Source organism: Protopterus annectens, chromosome 4.part0 (assembly GCF_019279795.1).
Source record: "Protopterus annectens isolate FY-2018-M chromosome 4.part0, PAN1.0, whole genome shotgun sequence".
Lineage (NCBI taxonomy): Eukaryota > Metazoa > Chordata > Ceratodontiformes > Protopteridae > Protopterus > Protopterus annectens.
Genome location: NC_056733.1, coordinates 929,260,335 through 929,282,877, shown reverse-complemented (window position 1 = coordinate 929,282,877; position 22,543 = coordinate 929,260,335). Strand labels below are relative to the sequence as shown.

At 45.4% G+C, this 22,543-nt stretch overlaps 1 protein-coding gene across 1 annotated transcript in view; it reads left to right on the top strand.

The window, feature by feature from the left end:
• The window catches only part of RSRC2 (arginine and serine rich coiled-coil 2), an 884,867-nt gene that overhangs the window by 682,443 nt on the left and 179,881 nt on the right, over positions 1-22,543 (top strand). Inside the window, exon 8 of the mRNA XM_044069821.1 lies at positions 18,593-18,789. Within this exon, the coding sequence (XP_043925756.1) occupies positions 18,593-18,789 (197 nt within the window). The remainder of the gene's footprint in view (positions 1-18,592; positions 18,790-22,543) is intronic.

The window sequence follows — 22,543 nt, the reverse complement described above, 5'->3', positions numbered from 1 at the left end:
CAAGCTCACTTCCTGCCAGGACAGAAAAACACATTGGCAGACGACCTAAGCAGAAACATCAAAGATCCCCACGAGTGGAAGCTAGACCCACAAATATTTGCAATGATAACTCAAAGATGGGGCCTACCAAATATAGACCTGTTTGCCAGTCCTCAAAACTACCAGATGACAAAATTTTGTACAAGGACATTCCACCAACAAGCTTGGAAAGTGGATGCTCTCTCCTTCAGTTGGAAAAACCTGACAGCATATGCCTTTCCTCCATTATCTCTTCTCACAAAGGTTCTTTTGAAAGTCAAAAAGGAGAAACCTCGAATGATTCTCATAGCCCCAGACTGGCCACGCCAGCACTGGTACCCACTATTGAAGAATATGGCTCACAGTCCACCATGGATATTGCCTCAAATACCTCATTTGCTCACACAGCAAGACAAGCAGATTCTACACAGCCAGATCAAAACCTTAAACCTGGCTGCATGGCAAGTCAGTTAAGCAGCCAACCAGTCCCTCTTTCACAAGCAGTACTGGATGTTATTCTAGAAGCTAGGAGGCCAAGCAGCAGGAAGGCTTACTCGGACAAATGGAAAAGGTTTTCTGCTTGGAACCAAGCTAAAGGCCTGGATACAACTCAGCCTCATATGCCTCACATTCTGCAGTATTTAGCTGAGGTGTTGCATAAAGGACTTTCCTTCTCCTCTATTAAAATCCATGCTTCAGCTATTTCAGCTCACTACGACACAAATCAACCTTTATTTTCAAATCCACTCCTAAGGCAGTTCCTCAGAGGGGCAAAAAACATTAGACCACCTAGAAGAGCTCCTACACCTACATGGGACCTCAACTTTGTTCTGGAAAAACTAACATTACCTCCCTTTGAACCAGCTTTTTCTGCAGACCTTCAGTTCCTATCTTGGAAGACTGCCCTGCTCCTGGCAATAACTTCTGCTAGGAGAGTTTCAGAATTACAGGCACTTATGGCAGTGGAACCTTTCCTCATTTTTCATCAGGACAGAGTTTCTCTACCAACTAATCCTTCCTTCATGCCTAAGGTGGTTTCCAGTGTAGCTTTAAATCAAACCATCCATCTACCCACTTTCTTCCCCAATCCACAGAACAAAGGTGAGAGACTCCTACATTCCTTGGACATTCACAGGCAGCTTCGATATTACTTGGATAAAACTAAAGCTTTCAGAAAAACTGACCAGCTCTTTGTTTCCTATTCTACAGCTTCTCAAGGGAGGGCCATTTCCAAGCAAACCATTTCTAAATGGATAGGCCATTGCATACAATTCTGCTATATCCATCATGGGAAACCAGTTCCTCCTACCATTAGATCCCACTCTACCAGGGCAACAGCTAACCTCTACAGCCTTTCTCAGGGGGGTTCCTACCAAGGAAATTTTAGAAGCTGCAACTTGGAGTTCTGTACACACCTTCACCAAACACTATCACCTACCTCTTTATTCTAAGTCCAGGGCAGGCTTCGCCACTGCAGTTCTGCAGGAACTCATTGCCTCCTCTAACCCTCTATAATACCTCCACCCTACCTTAGCTTTGGGACTCAACCCAAGTGTGATGACTGCAGCAGGGTAACACGATGAACATAGTACTAATGTTCATCGTGCATACAGCTGCAGTAATCACAGATGGGTTTTCTGCCGTCAGGCGGGTCCTCGGTCGGCCGAATTCCAAAGTCTAGGTCCGGCGTCGGTTGTCGCTTTCTCTCCTGACGTCAGTGAGGCAGGGGTATATAAGACACAGCCGACGCCATGTTCTTCAGTCTTTTTTGCCGCGCGGTGCCCGAAGCAGAAGCAGTTCGCAAGTGCGGCCAGCTCATGAATTTACGAAAAATTGGAAACCGAAGTCTTCATTAAAGCTAAGTACCCCGTTGGGGAAACTTTTCTTGCCTCAGACCGATGTCAGAAAAAGTTAACAATTGTATTTCTTGTGGGAAGCAAATATCGCATAAGGATTTCCATTCTTTCTGCATACCTTGTTTAGGCCCAGACCACGACGTCTCGGGCTGTCGCTTTTGCGCTACTTCCAATAAACGCACTATTAAGCGTCGGGCGGAGTTTGCCCAACACTTTTTTGGTAAAGCCTTTAATTATAAAATGTAGTCGGAGACTCCGACTACCGTTTTGTCCAAAAAACGCAAGGGCAAGGACCGACACCACGCCAAAACCGGCTACACATGGTCCGGTTCTCAGCGAGATGCCTATGCAGTCCCTGACTACCGACGACACTTCTTTGGCGGTGTCTTCTGTAACCGAGACCGCAGGTACCTCTGCCCTTACCCAGACTACAACCACCGAAGCCACTGTGAGTGTTGAGCCTCCTAATGTGGACAGGTCCACTTCCACCCATGGTGTCTTTAGACCCTCATCTTCCTTTTCCATTAAGGCCTTTACTAAATCCAAATCAGCCAGGCATCCCAAGAGGCCTGTTGCACAGGGCCCATCTCCAGGCCCCATGCCTAAAAAGCAGATGCTTAAAATGGCTGAGGATTTAATTACTCTTATCAGGGGTTCCCAGCCCCCTCCAGACAAGAGACCCAGAGTGGAGGAAGATTCTCCCTCTTCTGATCAGGGCTCCATTTTTCAGAACATTCTGATGTAGAGGAACACTCTTACTCCCCTTTTGAAGATTCGGATGCAGAGCAGTCCATTCCTTCTGTATCTCCTCCTGAGGATTTTTCCTTTGGGGAAACCTTGCACACTTTGAGGGAACACTTCCATTGGGAAGGCCAAGACTTTTCTGATTCCAAGAAAAGACTTAGGGAATTTCTTTTGTTACCTCAACACAGACCTCTGGCGATACCTCCTGTCTTGGACATACTTGATGATGTTTATTCGGAGGCTTGCCATAATCCGGATTCCCTGCCTCCTGCCCCAGTCAAGCCTGATAGGTACTACAGAGTTCCTAACTCTCACCAATTTCTCTACAAAAGCCATAATGCTGACCCTGAAACCATTTCTCAAGGCCCCAAGGGAATGAAGGCCTCTACTGCTAAGAATCCACTACCTTCCGAAAGAGAGTCAAGATCCTTAGAAAGGTGGGGTAAAGAGGGTATATACCTCGGCCACCCTAGCCATGAGGGCCTTAAATTGTCAGTTTCATATGCTTAAATATCAACAGTTACTGTTATCACAATTAAGGAACAAAATGTCTCAACCTGAACAACTAGATTTAAAGGAGTTACAGGATATGATGCATAGTGCGGAGCAAGTGGGTAAACACACCTTACAATGTGGTTATGATGCCCTAGAGGCTTCCAGTAGAGCGGCTGCTACGGGATCAGTTATTCGCAGACATGCTTGGCTTAGAGAACAAAACTTGCCTGATCATGTGAAAGCTAAACTTCTAGATGCTCCTTTACAAAAGGATGTGCTGTTTGGTACTAATGCTGAGGAGATATTACGGAAAATGGAAGAAAAAGCCAAATCTATGCAAACTGTCAATGCTTTTCTACAGGTTCAACCACCACGTTTTAGCAGAAATTGGCCTTCTAAAAACTGGTCCTTTCCAGCCACGGACAAGCCCCAAAGAGGTAGATACAGGTGCACAAGGGGCAGAGGACAATCTCAAGGATCATATAGAGGCAGACAATGGCAAACTCCAGCACCAAGAGGTGGCGAAGACAGTGCACAACAATACAGGAAACAAACCCAATGACTCCTTCCTTTCCATGCCAAGCAAGTCTCAGCTGGCAGCACCCTTGGGAGGAAAGCTGGCATTATTTACAAGAAATTGGCATATTGTCACAACAGACAAATGGATCCTGGACGTTATAAACAGAGGCTACAGATTTAATTTCCACACTCTTCCAAAAATGAGAGGCATGCCAAACCTGCCACACAATCAAAGGGCAGAGGCACAACTACAAATTTCAAAGCTCATAGACATGAGAGCTATTCAAGAGGTACCTACTCACGAACAAGGTCAAGGTTTTTATTCCCGACTATTTCTGGTACCAAGGAAAGGAACCGACTGGAGACCCATTTTGGACTTATCCATCCTAAACACATTCTTACTCTTACCAAAATTCAAGATGCTCACATTACAGCAGCTTCTTCCCATGCTGGGCAAGGAGTTTTGGCTGGTAACATTGGACCTCAAGGAGGCATACCTGCATGTCCCAATCGGACAAAGCTGCAGAAGATACCTCAGATTTCTTGCAGGTTCAATCCACTATCAATTCTCTGCATTGCCCTTTGGCTTATCTACTGCGCCCAGAGTATTCACAAAATGCCTGGCATCAGTGATTGCCTACTGCAGACTTCAAGGGATACAAATTTACCCTTATTTGGACGACTGCCTGATCCAAGCGGACAGCAAGCACATACTTCTGGAACATCTGGCTTATGTAACACGGTTACTGCATTCTCTGGGATACACAATCAACAAAGAGAAATCCAGGCTAACACCATCTCAGAAAATAACTTTCCTGAGTGCCAACTTGGACACAAACACCCAGATGGCCTATCTTACGCCAGAAAAACAGGGGCAACTAACTCAGTACTTCAAAATACTAGCCAAATGTACCAGGCTTACTGCAAGGAAAATCCTGCAGGCTCTGGGCTTCATGGCATCTTGCATTCTTTTAATCCCATGTGCAAAGTTGCATATGAGGAAACTTCAATGGTACCTAAAAAACCTATGGTCTCAACACAGCCACAGTTTGGAAACAATAATACCAATAATTCCATGTTTGCAAAAGGAATTTCTATGGTGGGCCCAAGCATGTCAAACAAACACAGGTCTCCCATTCTGCAAGCCTCAAGCAAATCAAGTCATCACAACAGACGCCTCAGATTACGCCTGGGGGGGGCGCACATGACAGACAGGTGCATTCAGGGCAAATGGTCCCAAAACTAAAAGCACCTTCACATCAATCAAAAAGAAATGCTAGCAGTGATAAATGCAATTACAGCTTTCAAGGACCTCCTGCATCCAGGACAATTGCTGATAAGAACAGACAACACCACAGTAATGTGGTACATAAACAAACAAGGAGGAACGCATTCATGCCCCCTGTGCAGACTAGCCATGACACTTTGGAACTTGGCTCTGGAATGGCAAATCGAACTTCAAGCACAGTACTTGCCAGGTTTGGAAAACACGCTGGCAGACAACCTAAGCAGAAATATGACAGATCCACACGAATGGAAGTTGCATCCTCAAGTGTTTACAAAGATAATCCAAGCGTGGAGGAGGCCAGACATAGATCTCTTTGCCTCTCACAGGAATCAATTGAAAAAGTTTTGTTCAAGGACCTTTCATGCAAAGGCCTGGAGAGTGGATGCTCTTTCATTCAGTTGGACAGCATGGACAGTTTACGCTTTCCCACCTCTGCCTCTTCTGCCCAAGGTGCTCTTGAAAGCAAGAGCAGACAGACCGAAGATGATACTGATTGCTCCAGACTGGCCAAGGCAACACTGGTACCCACTCCTGAGGAGCCTATCGCATACTCCTCCCTGGTCCCTACCTCTAATGCCTCTTCTGCTGACTCAGCACAGCTACAAAACTCTTCAGTCAGCTGAAAACACTCAATCTCACTGCATGGAAAATTCCTTAACACCACAACAGACCCTACTCCCCAAAGAGGTGCAGGATGTCATTTTGGAGGCCAGAAGGCCATCTACTAGAAAGGCTTACTCCGCAAAATGGAAACTGTTTTGCTCTTGGAATGAGAAAAAAGGCCATGATCCTAGAAAACTGAATTTGCCTCCGGTATTACAGTATCTAGCTGAGCTGCTGAACAGTGGACTTTCATTTTCCTCCATAAAAATCCATGCCTCAGCCATTTCTGCAGAATTCAACACGGATCCACCCTTATTTTCTCATCCACTCTTAAGACAGTTCCTCAGAGGGGCTAAGAATATAAGACCACCAAGGAAACAACCAATACCAGCCTGGGATCTTAATTACATTCTAGAAAAATTAACATTGCCTCCCTTCGAACCAGCTGCCTCAACAGATTTGCAATATTTGTCCTGGAAAACAGCTTTCCTTCTGGCCATTACCTCAGCTCGTAGGGTTTCGGAACTACAAGCCCTCATGGCTGTGCAGCCCTTTCTCATCTTCCATCAGGACAGGGTTTCCCTTCGAACCAACCCGTCATTTATGCCTAAAGTGGTATCCAGGGAAGCTTTAAATCAAGCCATACACTTACCTACCTTTTACCCCAATCCTCAAAACAAAGGGGAAAGGCTGCTACACTCCTTAGATATCCATAGGCAGCTACGTTATTATTTGGACAGAACAAAGCCCTTCAGGAAATCAGAACAACTTTTTGTGTCCTATGCTGTAGGGGCTCAAGGGAAGCCAGTTACCAAACAGACAATTTCAAAATGGATAGGCCACTGCATACTGTTTTGTTATTCCTATCATGGAAAATCTGTCCCTGCAGGCATCAGATCCCACTCCACCAGGGCCACAGCTACCTCTACAGCCTTCCTCAGAGGAGTTCCTACCAAAGATATTTTGGAGGCAGCCACTTGGAGTTCTGTGCATACCTTCACAAAACACTACCACCTGCCTTTATATTCCAGAACTAGAGCAGGCTTTGCCACTACTGTGTTGCAGGGCATTCTGGCTCATCCCAGTTCCACCTAGTGCCTACCACCCTGTGCGTAGCTTTGGGATTCTACCCATCTGTGATTACTGCAGCTGTATGCACGATGAACATAGTACAGTTTTGTACCTACCATAAATGTAGATGTTCGAGTGCTAATACAGCTGCAGTACAGTTTTCCGTCCCTCTTTCCCCACTTGGTAAAGGCCTAGGGCCTAACCCCTTTTCATACAACCTGATTGGGTTATCCTTCTATGGTATATCTGCTTGCAACTTCTGATTTTGGATTATATTGCATTGCATGTATATAAATATAATTTATGTATTGCCTTCCTTCTGGGGGCACCTGACATCTGGGGCAAGAAAGACTGAAGAACATGGCGTCTGCTGTGTCTTGTATACCCCTGCCTCACTGACGTCAGGAGAGAAAGCGACAACAACCGACGCCGGACCTAGACTTTGGAATTCGGCCGACCGAGGACCCGCCTGACGGCAGAAAACCCATCTGTGATTACTGCAGCTGTATTAGCACTCTAACATCTACATTTATGGTAGGTACAAAACTGTACTTTTTGTACCTACCATAAATGTAGATGTTCGAGTGTTCACCCCGCTGCAGTCCAGGTTACCCTCCCTCCAACCCCTTTGATCTACTGGCTAAACCTATGCTATGCTTTACTGATGTATTTGCTTATAGCTGAAGGGTTTTTGTGTCTGTACAGTGTTCTCACTTTTTGGTACTGATTTGGATCACCCTTTTGGGGGCACCTGACATCTGGGGGCAAGAAAAACTGAAGAAAATGGCGTCGGTTGCAGTATATGTACCCCTGGCGCACTGACGTCAGGGATGAGGCGACAGCAACCAACGTCGGACCAAGACTTTGGAAATCCGGCCGACTGCGGGACCGCTTGACGACAGGATAACCCAAGTGTGATGACTGCAGCAGGGTGAACACTCGAACATCTACATTTATGGTAGGTACTAAACTGTACTATAATGTAATCTTTCAAAACACACCTCTCTCTCAAACAGTTATGGATGTAATTTTGGAGGCCAGAAGGTCCAGCACCAGAAAATCTTATGCAGAAAAATGGAAAAGATTCTGTGCTTGGAACCAAGCGCAGGGAATTGACTCGCTAGAACCTAATATTCCTCAGATTTTGCAATACCTAACTGAGATGCTGGACCAAAGGCCTATCCTTCTCATCAATTAAGATCCATGCCTCTGCAATTTCAGCTCATTACAATACGGATCCCCCTATTTTTTCTCATCCACTGCTAAGACAGTTTCTCAGAGGGGCCAAAAACATAAGACTTCTAAGAAGAGCTCCAATGCCTAAATGGGACCTCAACTTTGTTTTGGAAAAACTTACACTGCCTCCTTTTGAACCAGCTAATACAGCAGAGATAAAATACTTGTCATGGAAAACTGCTCTTCTCCTAGAAATAACTTCAGCAAGACGAGTCTCAGAGTTACAGGCACTAATGGCTGTGGAATCTTTCATTATTTTCCATCAGGGCAGGGTTTCTCTATGGACAAACTCGACATTTATGCCTAAGGTAGTGTCCAGCGTGGCTCTTAACCAAACCATACATTTGCCTACCTTTTGTCCAAACCCACAGAATAAAGGGGAGAGACTTCTGCATACTTTGGACATACACAGACAGCTACACTTTTACTTGGACAAGACTAAAGCCTTCAGAATGACTGAGCAACTCTTAGTGGCGTATGCTGCAGGTTCCCAAGGAAAAGCCATTTCAAAGCAGACTATTTCAAAATGGATAGGTCACTGCATTCATTTCTGCTATTCACTTGGCAAATATGTGCCCAAGGGCATTAGGACACATTCTACCAGAGCAGCAGCTACTTCAGCAGCCTTCCTCAGAGGAGTACCAACCAAGGATATTTTGGAGGCTGCAACATGGACTTCAGTGCACACTTTTACAAAGCACTACCATTTACCTCTCTACTCTAAATCCAGAGCAGGCTTTGCCACTGCAGTTCTGCAGGGCCTCATAGCCACTCCAAACTCTATTTAGGCTCAGCCACCCAACCTCAGCTTTGGGATTCAACCCAAGTGTAATGACTGCAACAGTGAAACACTATGAACATCGTACAGTTGTGTACCTACCATAAATGTAGAGGTTCAAGTGTATTCACTGTTGCAGTCCAGGTTACCCTTCCCCCTTTTTCTTTGCTGGACTTATCTGTACCTCTCTATTCTATACAACCTATGTGGTGTATTTGCTTGTAGATGAAGGTTGTTCATGCTTTTTTATGTTCATAATTTTTACAGCCTACCCTTTTGGGGGCACCTGACATCTGGGGCAAGAAAAACTGAAGAAAATGGCGTTGGCTGCATCTTTTATACCCCTGGCGCACTGACGTCAGGGAAAAGGTGACAGCAACCAACGCTGGACCAGGACTTTGGAATTCAGGCCGACTGCGGGTAGCCTGCTAGCAGGATAACCCATGTGTAATGACTGCAACAGTGAATACACTCGAACATCTACATTTATGGTAGGTACACAACTGTACTTTTTCAAATGTTCCCTTGGAAGATAAACTTTTGCACGAGAATACTTTCACAGAACATAAGGAGGAAGAAGCTAAGGTCATGCAAAGGTTAAATCAGATTTTTCAGTATAGCAGGTGTCCTTCAGGTTTGACTATTTTGGGAGATGCCAGACAGTGTCAGCAGAGAAATCAGGAGAAAAGACATGGCAAGATAAGTATAAAACTAGGAGGCAGGCTGATAGTGGTTCAGCCATTCCGTTTGAGGAGTTGTATCTCATTTTTTTGAAACCACCCCCCAAAAAAATGTCTCCAGACATACTGCATATGTTGGAGATGGTCATCAGACTTCCCTGGCAAGAAAGAACTGAAGATTGAGCTGGGCAACTACCCTTTGTACCATGGACATACTAATGTGTGAAAGAAAGGACATCCACCAGGTTGTGGTGGGGGGGAGCAGGACCTCTGGTATTCTTTGACCTCAGACATTTGCGGACAGGAAGTCCTAGGAGTCATTATTGCAACAGTGAAATCTATTCTTAACATCTACATTTATGGTAAATACTTAACACAGTTGTACTTTCTTGATGGTGGTGCACATGCCAGAAAAAACTGTGTTCTACCAGACACAGGAAATGGGCTTCATCACCCAGAGAGTTAAAACCATGTTACACGCAGACGTGAGGGGTCTCTGGATGGTATCTTGTAAGATGCGAGTTATTCCTGTTGTGCTGTGTTAAGCTGTGCTCATTTTAAAATTGGTCAGGAAGCTTAACAGAAATAAATCTTACTCAGCAAAATGGAAAATATTTTCCACTTAGTGTGAGCAGAACTTGAATCATTTTAAAGCAAAGGGTACCACTCTTCGATTTATAGCAGGCGTGTTCTGCTCATCTGATAGATGCAGAATTCAGCTGTATCTGCTTGGATGTCCTTCAAGGATGCATCTGCAGTCTTTACAAATGGGTTGTCCTGTCGTCAGGCAGCCCTTCGGTCGGCCGGATTCCAAAGTCTGGGTCTGGCTTCGGCTGGTGTCGCACTTCACCCGACGTCATTGCGGCAGTTATTCGGGTATAAAGGCATCAGCCGACGCCATTTTCCTCAGTCTTTCTTGCCGTGGCGCCGAAGCAGAAGCTGTTCGCAAGTGCCGGTCGGTCAGATCCAGAGATTACTACTACCGAATACTACTTCGAAGACTTCTATAAAGCTAAGTACCCCGTTGGGGACTCTTTCTTGCCTCAGACGATGTCAGAGAAAGTTAATAACTGTTTATCTTGTGGGAAACAAATACCTCATAAAGATTTCCACTCCTATTGCATACATTGCTTAGGCCCAGACCACGACGTAGCAGCTTGTCTAGCCTGTGCTTCTTTTAACCGACGGACGCTTAAACGTCGGTCGGACTTTGCTGAACAGATTTTCGGCTCCGATTTTGCCTACATTATGCCGTCGGATCCTCCGACTATGCAAATAACCAAAAAACGCAAAGAAAAGGACCGACACTCGCGGTCCGGTTTCGACGAAACCGGTTAAGCAAACCACGAGTGTCTCGGTTTCGGCCGAAACCGAGCAAGTGGTTCTTTCTTCAGCCGATAACATGCCTTCTACCGAGGCCTCTTCTAACCTGGTAGAAACTGCTTCTGAAATCCAACCTTCTGTTGCGTTTTCACAGGATTTATCAGACACCATTCCCCTGGATATTTCAACCCCTGCACGTGGAGCTGCTAGGCCTCCTCCAGCTATGTCTATTAAGGCTTTTGCCAGGGCTAAAACAGCCAAAGCATCAAAACCTGTGCCTGCCAAGCCCCCCTCTCACAGGCCCAGCACCAGCTCCCATATGCTTTCTTTGGCTGAGGATCTCATCTCTTTAATTCGTGGAGCCCAGCCTCATCCAGACAGGGCCTCTCCCTCCTCCAGAAAAGAGGCCTAGAGCAGAGCCCCCTGAGCCAGTATCCACAGATGATTCCTCTGATGACTCAGAACATACAGACCCTCCTGAGGCTTCTTATTCTCCTTACGAAGACTCTGATGCTGAGGAGTCCATCCCTTCAGCCTCTCCTCCTGAGGAATTTTCCTTTGGGGAAACCCTGCATGCTATGAGGGAACAATTTCAGTGGCAGGGCCAAGATTTCTCAGACTCTAGAAAAAGGCTTAGGACCTTTCTACATTTGCCACAGCATAGGCCTTTAGCTATACCTCCAGTTCTTTCTGTTGTTGATGATGCATTTAATGATGCTTGCACTGCTCCTGATTCTTTACCTCCGGCTCCTGCTAAGCCCGATAGGTACTACAGGGTCCCGGACACTCATCACCACTTATATAAGGCTCCTTTTGCAGATCCAGAGACCATCTCCCAGGGTCCTAAAGCTGTAGCAGCTACTTCTTCTAAAAACTCCCTCCCCTCTGAAAGGGAATCCAGGTCCTTAGAGAGATGGGGTAAAAAAGTTTACACCTCTGCTACTTTGTCAGCTAGAGCTTTGAACTGCCAATTTCATATGATTCAATATCAAGAGTTTATGCTTGACTAGTTGACTAAAAAGCTGTCCTCTGAAGAATCTTTAGATAAAAAGTATGTTCAAGAAATGGTACATAACATACAGCAGGTTAGTAACCATTCTTTAAAATGTGGCTATGATGCACTGGAGGCTTCCTTTAGATCAGCCATGACTGGCACAGTTATCAGGAGGCATGCATGGTTGAAAGAACAGGCATTACCAGACCATGTCAAATCTAAGCATGTTAAGTTGTCTATCTCGCCTTCATTCTTGCTGGATAGGTTCGGAGCCGACCTCGGCTCCGACTCGGCCACTCTAAAAGCTCGAGAGTTGGTTCCACCGGCTCGAGGCTCCCCTTATATCCCACAATGCTAGGCGTGAGTTACCTCAGATCTCGTTTGCCGCTACAGCGATCGAGGTGTTTTGTTTCTACTGGCTTCTTGGTGAGTAACTTTGGAGTAAAATTTAGTATACTTAAACCCCTTTAGTTTTAATCTTAACAGTTGTTTCCCTTAGTTTAGTGGATTTTCTCCCCCTTTCTCTCTAAAATCCCATTTTTTCCACAAGAACTTATAAGTTCTTCCCTCGGGCCTTTGGGCCTTTTTTCTTCCATCCCCTAGTGGTGTGTGTGTGTTTTTTCTCAGAATTTAAAACTTTGGTAGTTTGTTTTATTTTTTGAGTTTAAAATAGGATAGGGTGTAATCAATGTGTTTGACTGGGTGTGTGTGATTACACTTTTTCTAAAATGTCTAAAGACTCGAAGGTCTCAGGCTTCAAGAAGTGTGACTCGTGCTGTCAGAAAATGTCTCTTGACAGACGGTCACACTTCTTGTGTCTACTGCCTGGGACCTTTGCACCTGCAGGACTCCTGTGCTGTATGCCACGGCTTCAGCCCCAGGGTCCTGCAGGAAAGAAAAAACAAACTGATTTTGAGAGGTTTACTCAAGCCTGAGGGTTCCCTTACTGTCTCTTCGGGAAAGCCCTCCAAGGCTTCTAGGTCCTCGGCTCCAGCTACTGAGCCGAGACCTAAGCTCTGAAACCTCCGTCTACATCGGCTCCGGCTGGAGCCGAGTCTCAGTCTACAGTTTCTGTGGTTTCTCGGCTCGGCTGGAGCCGAGGTATTCGAAATTCCTGTGTCGGTTCCGACCAGACCTTCGGAACCGACATCTAGAAAGAGGTCTAGGTCACCGTCCCTTGGCTCCGTTCATTCAGCTCCAGCATCTCCTCTGCTGTCTGAACGGAGCCATAGATCTCACTCCTCTAGGTCATCGAGGCTGTCGGACCATGACCTTCAGAGGGTAGTGAGTCGACTTCTTAAGTCCGAGGCACTGGCCCAAATGCTTCAGAGCCCGACTCATCAGTCGATGCCTGACCCTGTCCCTCATTATGTTCCTCCTCCGACTCCTGAGCTCGGGCAGGCGTTGAACCGAGACTGTGGTAGCGTCGGAGCCGATACAAATGTCTTCGGCTCCATCGTCGGCGCCGGACTTCCATCGTCGGCTCCGAGGGGGGTGAGTGGCATCGGACCCTTGTCCGACCCCGCTCTCCCTCTCGGGGCTTCGCGCTGGTGAGTTCGGCTCCGACATCGCCTCGAGCCATCACTGTCGGTGCCGAGGGAGGTTTTAGCTTTGGCGGGACCTCTGGCTCTGCCTGACAGGGTGCGTTGAGGTCATGCGGAGTGTTAGAACCTGGTTCTACTCCACAGTCGGCTCCGTCCGCCCCTCCCTCTTCGGTGCCTCAGGTCAAGTCGACTCACTCCCTCATCCCGGACCACAGAGAGCCGGCTCCTCAGGAATCCCCTGTGGGGATCTCATCCTCTTCCGAGGCCTCTCCTGATTTGGCAGAAGAGCCCCTTCGGAAGAGAAAGTGTAAGAGGAAACACATAGACTCACCTGAGTCCGTCACCTCTGACACAGATTTAGAGGATTCCGAGGGTTCCCCCCGTTCCCCTTCTGAAGATGTCTCATTCATAAGCTTTTGGATGCACCTATGGACAAGGTCAATTTATTTGGTTCCCCTGCACAGCAGGTACTAAAAAAGATGGAAGAGAAAGCAAAATCTGTGCAAACAGGGAAGAGAAAGCAAAATCTGTGCAAACAGTGAAAGATTTCTTACAAGTTCAACCTCCAAGGTTTAGCAGGAACTGGCCCTCCAAGAATTGGTCCTTTCCGGACTCCTCTAAGGCACAAAGAGGCAGGAATAGGCGCTCTAGAGGCAGAAACTAATCCAGGGGTGCCTACAAGGGTCGCCAGTGGCAGGGTAACAACCAACGAGGCACGGATACAGCCACCACCACTACAACAACTCAATCACAGTGACTTGGCGGTGGCACCGCCTACCAGGGAACAACTAGAAGCACCCTTAGGCGGAAAGCTAACCTTATTTTCAAGAAACTGGCACTGCATTACAAGAGAAAAATGAATTTTGCAAACTATAGACCAAGGTTACAGGTTCCATTTCCATACTCTACCAGGAAAGAGAGGAATGCCAAACCTACCACCTACTCAAAGGACAGAAGCTCTAAAACAAATATCTCAATTATTAAGAATGAGAGCTGTGGAAAAGGTACCATCTATGGAGCAAGGGAAGGGATTTTACTCCAGACTCTTCCTGGTACCAAGAAAAGAAAACAAATGGAGGCCTATTCTAGACCTGTCCGCTTTAAACACATTCCTCATTGTTCCAAAATTCAAAATGCTGACCCTACAGCAGCTTCTTCCCATGCTGGGCAAGGAGTCTTGGCTGGTAACTCTAGATCTCAAGGAGGCATACCTGCACGTCCCCATAAGACCAATTTGCAGAAGATACCTCAGATTTCTTGCAGGATCAGAGCATTATCAATTCTCAGCATTACCCTTTGGCTTATCTACTGCGCCCAGAGTGTTCACGAAATGCCTGGCATCAGTAATCGCTCATTGCAGACTTCAGGATTCAAATCTATCCCTACCTGGACGACTGCCTGATACAAGCGGACAACAAAAACAAACTAACAGAAGACTTACAAAGAGTCATCTACTTGCTGCAAGCCCTGGGATATACAGTCAATACAAAAAAGTCAAGGCTGATTCCATCCCAAAGAATAACCTTTCTGGGTGCAGAACTGGACACATCAAAACAAATGGCATTTCTAACTGCAGAAAAGAAAGAGCAACTTCCTCTCTACTTCTTGGCATTAACAAAGCAAAACCATCTAACTGCAAGAAAAGTGCTACAAGCTCTAGGCTTCATGGCATCCTGCATAATACTGGTCCCTCATGCCAGGCTGCATATGAGAAAGCTACAGTGGTACCTAAAGAATTTGTGGTCCCAACACAAGCACAGCCTAGAAACCAAAATTCCAATGATCCCATGCCTGAAGCAAGAGTTCCTATGGTGGGCTCAGGCCTGCCAATCAAACACAGGATTGCCCTTCTGCAAAAGTCAACCAAGACAAACCATCACGACAGATGCCTCAGACCTCGGTTGGGGGGCACACATGATGGGCAAGTGCATTCAAGGCCTATGGACTCAAGTCCAGCTGCATCTGCACATAAATCTAAAAAAAATGATGGCAGTAAAATTGGCAATCCAGGCATTCAGACCTTTTCTCCAAGAAGGCCAGTTGATAAGGACAGACAACACCACAGTTATGTGGTACATCAACAAACAGGGAGGCACACTCATACCCTCTATGCCGGCTGGCACTGGACCTATGGGATGTGGCTCTGAGCTACAACATTCAGTTACAGGCAATTTATGTACCAGGGAAGGAAAACATTCTAGCAGACATATTAAGCAGAACTACAACAGATGCCCACGAATGGATGCTGCATCCGGACATCTTCAAAACCATCACAAGAGAATGGTGATTACCACAAATAGACTTGTTTGCATCCCCATTCAATCACCAGTTGAAGAAATTCTGCACAAGGACTTACCACCCACTTGCTTGGAAGGTGGACTCCCTATCTTTCAGTTGGAAAAGCCTGACAGCATACGCATTCCCACCACCTCCTTTGATGCACAAGGTGCTTCTGAAGATCAAAGAGGAACGTCCGAGGATCATTCTGATAGCCCCAGACTGGCCAAGACAACATTGGTATCCACTGCTGAGGAGCATGTCCCGGGAACAAATATGGTCACTGCCCCTGATCCCATTACTGCTAACACAGAACAACTACAACATCCTGCATCCAAACCTAAAAACTCTGCAGCTAACTGCCTGGAACATTACATAACAGCAATTAACCCAAATTTATCCCAACGGGTTAAAGACATAATCCTGGAGGCTTGTAGACCTTCAACAAGAAAGAATTATGCAGCAAAATGGAAAAGATATCTCATCTGGAGTACTGCAAAGGGGCAAGATGCGACACTGGTGAACATAGCCAACATCCTGGAGTACTTGGCGGAGCTCTTCCATACAGGCCTGTCCTATTCTTCCATCAAGATACATGCATCAGCTATTTCAGCAGAATACAGCTTGGATCCTCCTGTCTTCTCGCATCCTCTGCTCAGACAGTTTCTGAGAGGAATTAAAAATGTAAAACCTCCCAGGAAACCTCCATTGCCAGCATGGGACTTGAACTTTGTGCTAGAAAAACTGACTCTTCCTCCTTTCGAACCAGCAGCAACAGCAGAATTACAATACTTATCCTGGAAGACTGCTTTCCTGCTGGCAATAACCAGCAAGAAGGGTCTCTGAACTACAGGCATTAATGGCAGTGCAACCCTTCCTGATCTTCCATCAAGATAGTGTCCATGAGAACAAATCCTACATTTATGCCTAAGGTGGTATCCAGAGTCTCTTTATCAGGCTATCCACCTTCCTACATTCTTCCCCAACCCACAGAACAGGGGAGAAAGGCTCTTACATACCTTGGATGTACACAGACAATTACGCTACTACCTGGACAGGACAAAAAACAATAGAAAAACTGACCAGCTTCTGGTAGCATATGCAACAGGAAAGGAAGGAAAACCAATTTCTAAACAGACAATCTCCAAATGGATAGGAAATTGCATTAGATTTTGTTACTCCTACCATGGAAAGAAAACTCCAGAGAACATCAGGCCTCACTCCACAAGGGCTACAGCCACTACCACAGCTTTCTTACGAGGAGTGGCTACCAAGGACATTATAGAGGCTGCTACTTGGACCTCCGTGCATACATTTGCCAAGCATTATAACTTACCTCTATACTCTAGATCCCGTGCTAGTTTTGCCACTGCTGTTTTGCAAGGGATCCTAACTACACCATAATCTCTTCTCATTTCCTCCTCCCTAGTTTAGCTATGGTATTCTACCCATTTGTAAGACTGCAGATGCATCCTTGAAGGACATAGTACAGTTTTGTACCTACCATAAATGTAGATGTCCGAGAGGAATGCATCTGCAGTCAGGATTACCCACCCTCCTTCCCTCTGAGGTACTCCTAGGGTATTTGCCAATCTTCAGCTAGCTTGGGGATCTATTATGGTGTATTTGTTTGTATATATGTACATACATGCTTATTTTGTGTGTTTGCTCTCTACTATTTGGAAACTTTGGCATTTATCCAAATTTAGCCATCCAAGAGGGCACCTGGCATCTGGGGCAAGAAACACTGAGGAAAATGGCGTCGGCTGATGCCTTTATACCCGAATAACTGCCGCAATGACGTCGGGTGAAGTGCGACACCAGCCGAAGCCAGACCCAGACTTTGGAATCCGGCCGACCGAAGGGCTGCCTGACGACAGGACAACCCATTTGTAAAGACTGCAGATGCATTCCTCTCGGACATCTACATTTATGGTAGGTACAAAACTGTACTTTTTCTTCCACCATTGCCTCTGACAGGGATGCTATGGCTAAGCATGTAATAGTTTTCCACAGTAGCAGTCCACCTTGAATCAAATCCTGCCTTTATGCCAATGTAATTTTGGAGATGAACCTTAATCATTCAGTCTAGTATTTTTCCTTTAACCTCATAACAGAGGGGAGAGGGTCTTTCATCTGTTGAACTAAATCTATTGCAGTATTAGTTGAATAGGGCCATCAAAAGAAACTGTTGCAGTATTAGTTGAATAGGGCCATGTACATCAGGCTGGTGGAACCCCCCCCCCCTCTCTTTTTTTTTTTTTTGCCCTTGTACATGAGCGCTGACCAGCTGAAAAGCAGATTCCAGTTTGCAGACTGCATTCTTTTCTATGCAAATAAAGGTCTGTGTAGGAATGTGGGAGCATGCATTCCAAGGCAATCTCCACCTCAGCAGCCTTTTTTTTTTTTTTCAGGCAGGCTTCAGTCTAGGTTATTTTTTATGAGGTGGCCACTAGCATCAGCTCATACATCCTTCAGACACCATATGATGGATATCAAGTCCAGGAGTTGAGCAGGGTTTGCAGTAGCAGTCCTCCAGGCTTCCTTTGAGGAAACACTCTGAGGATAGAAGGATGTCCTGTCTCCCCTTGTTTTGGGGGGAGTTATGGGAGCCTGTTTTGCATGTGTTACGCATATTAGTATAACAGTGATTTTACAGTAAACATAGTGTAGTTGTGTAAGATGTTGCTATGACAGTAGATGTTTGTGTAGGATCACCATTGCAAGACAGCCCTCTGGGCAGTCCTTTTTTCCTTGCCTGTTCAGAAGGTTAGCCTGCAGGGAGTTACTACAGTGAGGGGGTCTCTCTGAGTTTGTAGTACAGTCCACTATTCTGCATATGGGACATGGCCTCCTCATATTTTGCTAGTAGTAAAAGAATGGATTGTGATGTGAACTAACATTTTTCTGTTTTGCACAGGAGTACATCTCCATGTGCAAGGTAAGTTTTTCTGCACTCTCATGTATGCAGAGTCAAGTCGATCAGGTGACTTTCAGCCACTGGCTGACTTTAAGCATTATTGCAGCAATAACTGTACTCAACTATCTACTCTTGTGGTGAGTTCTCTAACAGCTGTACTGCCTTGTAACAACTTGGTCATGTTTTATTTTGCACTGCCCCTATTTGTTACATCTTTAACCACTGGAATATCTGCTCTTAATGCAGCTTTGTTGGCATCAGGAACTCAAGTAACCCCTCAGATAGCCATGGCAGCTCAGATGGCAGCACTTCAAGCAAAGGCACTAGCAGAGACTGGAATAGCTGTACCAAGTTACTACAATCCAGCAGCAGTAAACCCAATGAAGTTTGCAGAGCAAGAGAAGAAGCGAAAAATGTTATGGCAGGGCAAGAAAGAAGGAGCAGTAAGTAGCACATATTTTAATTGTTAACATTTTGAGAGAGGAAGGCTTTAAATGATTGAGATGGACAACTTGTTGCTGTTTCATACTAATTGCTTTTCTCTTCGGTCTTCTAATAAGATGACTCCCACTTTTCTTATTTTGATGTTGCTGCTACACATCTCTTAAGTCATGTACGATTGTCTGATTTTTCTATCGTTTGTGTGTGTTTTTGCAGTGTGATTTTGATTGTAGTGTTTTTCTTTCAAACAGCCTTATCATTCTGTTTGCATCTGCATATTTTCAGTGTCGTCAGCAAAAATCAATTCCTTTCCTTCCTGTCTGCCAAGTCATTCGTAAAGACGTTGGGGGAAAAAACTATCCGCAGTGTTGGCAGTTGTATCTCTGTAGTCTCTCTTTACCATAAGCCATGTGATCTGTAGTCACTGACCTTTGATTTGAGTTCCACTGTAGGACACACTCTACATCAACAAACTTTGCTAGAGACTTTTCTTGGTGGTGTGCAGAATTACAGTTTATTTTTCCCTTTTTTTATTTTATTTTTATAGGTTCAAGGCTAGCTGCCCTTGTGGGCCATTATAAGCTAGCCAGTTTCAATTTTGGTACTTAAATTAAACTCTTCCATTTGGTGTTACATTGGCCTTACCCATCCCGTGGTCAACAAGTAAAACTTGAAAAAATATTATCTGATGTCCTTTTCCTTCTTCCTTGACAAATGGGTTAAGGATCTGATCCTTAAATCCAACTCAGCCGCATACTTAAGACTTTGGATCCAACTCTCGACCTCGTGTCTCTACTTGTAATGCCCTAGTCCATCCCCAGCACCTCGGATCTCATTTGCCACCATAGTGTACAAACGTGTTCACCTTCTTTCATAGGGTTTGTTATAGTTCTTAATTCTTCAAGTAAGAAAGCTTGATTTCTTTCAATTTAAATTCCTTTCTCTTTATCAAGCCTCCCTCTTAGATATTTGGCCACAGTTTGTGTCAGGTTTTTCTACTATTTTAATAGTAGTTTCTCCTAATTAGCATTGCTGATTTGTCTTTCTCTGTCACTTGCCTATAGGGTAATTCTTTTTACCGTTGGTGATCTCCTTTTCTATTGAAACAAAAACACCTCTTATTCTACTCCTTCCTTCCTTTAGTTTTTGTACCGTCATGGCTAACCAGCTGACGGGCTTCAAAAAGTACTACTTGTGGGTATAAAATCCCCAGCTCAGATGCCCAGAAGGAGTACGTATACTGCTTGGGACCAGCTCATTTAAACACAGACTGCGCAATCTGTGCAGCTTTTAACTCATGAGCTATAACTGACAGGAGAAGCAAACTGGTTCTCAGGAGTTTGCTTCCTTCCTCCTCTTCAGGGCGTCATACCCACCCAGTAAGTCTTCAAAAGCTCTGTTGGACCACAGGAAGCAGTCGCCTCCAAATTCTTCCAAGCCTTCTTTGGAGCCACCCTCGAAAGTTGCTAAATTGTTGGATCAGATTGCCTGATTCGAAACCATTGGATCCCATTGATGATCTTCGTGTTTCACTGTTGCAGTCATCACATTTGGGTTATCTGCCTGCAGAGGTAGCCCTCAGTAGGCCTGAATACCAGAGTTTTGGGATTTCTGCGTCAGATTTTGTCGCTTCTTCCATGACGTCCTGTCATCAGTGGTATAAAATATGCAGCCAACGCCATTACATCTGCTTTTCTTGCCGAGCAGAGTCTGAAGCAGAAGCAGTTCGCAAGTGCCGGTTGGCCGCCTCCTGAAATTTTCATTTTTCGAGTTTCAGACCTGAAGTTTTCTGAAAGATAAGTACCCCGTTGAGGATCCTTTTTTCTTGCTCTAACCGATGTCAGAATAAATTAATAATTGTCTTGCCTGTGGAAAGCAAATACCTCACAGAGATTTTCATTCTTACTGGCGTCACCTGTTTAGGCCCAGACCACGGCGTCCCTCGCTGTCGGTTTTGTGCCTTGTTCAATGCCAGAACTATTCGTCATCAAGCTATTTTGTTGCTAAATTCTTTCGCTCTCCTTCTCCATATTCTGTAATGGCTTTGATAAGCCATCTGACTGCCGATCTTCCGGAGAAAAAAAGTAAGGATAAAGAATGAGACAGACCACATAGGTTCAAAACTGCAGACGACGCTTCTGTTAAGCTAGTTGCCAGTCCGCCGGTACACAGTGAGGTGCTTTTGCAGCCCCTGATACCCACTTCTACAGATTCGCAGGCCTCTACTGAGACCCATTCGGAGTCCAGTATGCCGCGAGATGCTTCTTCGACTATGGAACCTGCGGTTGTGTCTATCTTGGATGGATCCAGAGCTGCTGTGCAGGCACAGGCTTCTGAGGGTGTATTCCGGCCTTCCGATGTCCATATTAAACCGACTTTGTTTTAAACCAAAAACACCAAATTTCTCAGGCCCAGAGTTCACTCTACGCCTAGGAAACCGACCAAAGCACATACTCAGGCCCCTATGCCACAGAAACAAATGCTTAGAATGGCTGAAGACCTTATTAATTTCATTAGGGGAAGCCAGCCTTCCCCCTCTAAAAGACCTAGAACTGATTTTCCTTCTTATTCTTCAGATCATGAGTCAGATTACTCTGACCCTTCTGATTACCAGGACATACCTTTATCTACCTATGAGGATTCTGATGCAGAGGATTCCATTACCTCTGCTTCCCCACCAGAAGATTTTTCTTTTGGTGAAACCTTGCATAGCCTTAGAGAGCACTTCCACTGGGAGTGCCAGGACTACCCACAGCCCCAAAAGAGACTCTGGGAATTTTTAAACTTGCCTCAGCTCAGGCCTCTAGCTAGTCCTCCTGTTCTGGAAATTGAAGATGTCTTTATGGAATCCAGCCTTACCCCTGATACTTTGCCTCCTGCTCCCATAAAACCTGACAGGTACTACAGAGTACCTGACTCCCACAAATTCATCTTTAAGAATCCTGCTGCGGATCCAGAGACCATTCCCAGGGACTTAAAGGCATTAAGGCTACTACAGCCCAAATCCCTATCCCTTGGGACAGGGATTCTAGGGCTTTAGACAGATGGGGTAAGAAGGTATACACCTCTGCTACACTTGCCATCAGGGCTTTAAATTGCCAGTTTCATATAATTAAAGTATCAGCAACATATTATGGAGCTAATTAAACAGAAAATTATGTTGATTCCTGATTGTGCAGAACATAAAGATTTACAAGAGTTAATGCATTCTGCTAACCGAGTTGGAAAACATACTTTGCATTGTGGTTTTGATGCCTTAGAAGCATCTTACAGGGCTGCTGTCACTGCGTCTGTTCTTAGAAGGCATGCTTGGCTTAAGGAACAAATCTTGCCAGACCATGTCAAAGCAAAATTACAAGATGCTCCATTAAACCAAGAACGTCTATTTGGCACTAAAGCAGAAGTCGTCCTCAAAAAGATGGAGGATAAAGCTAAATCTATGCAAACTGTTAAAAATTTCCTACAGGTACAGCCACCTAGATTCAGTAGGCATTGGCCTTCTAAAAACTGGTCTTTTCCAGTCCCTCCCAGACCTTCTCAGTCCAAACCCAGGGGCAGCAGACCACCAAGACTACAGTCTCAGGGTATGCACCGATCTAAACAATGGAGTGCTCCCACCTCAAAAACAGGGAGTAGTAAGCCACCATCCTATGGTAAAATCTCACAATGACTTATCCTAAACTCTTCCAAGCCTTTCCCAAGTACATGCACTTTTAGGAGGGAAACTTGCCCTGCATGCAAAAAACTGGGAGTACA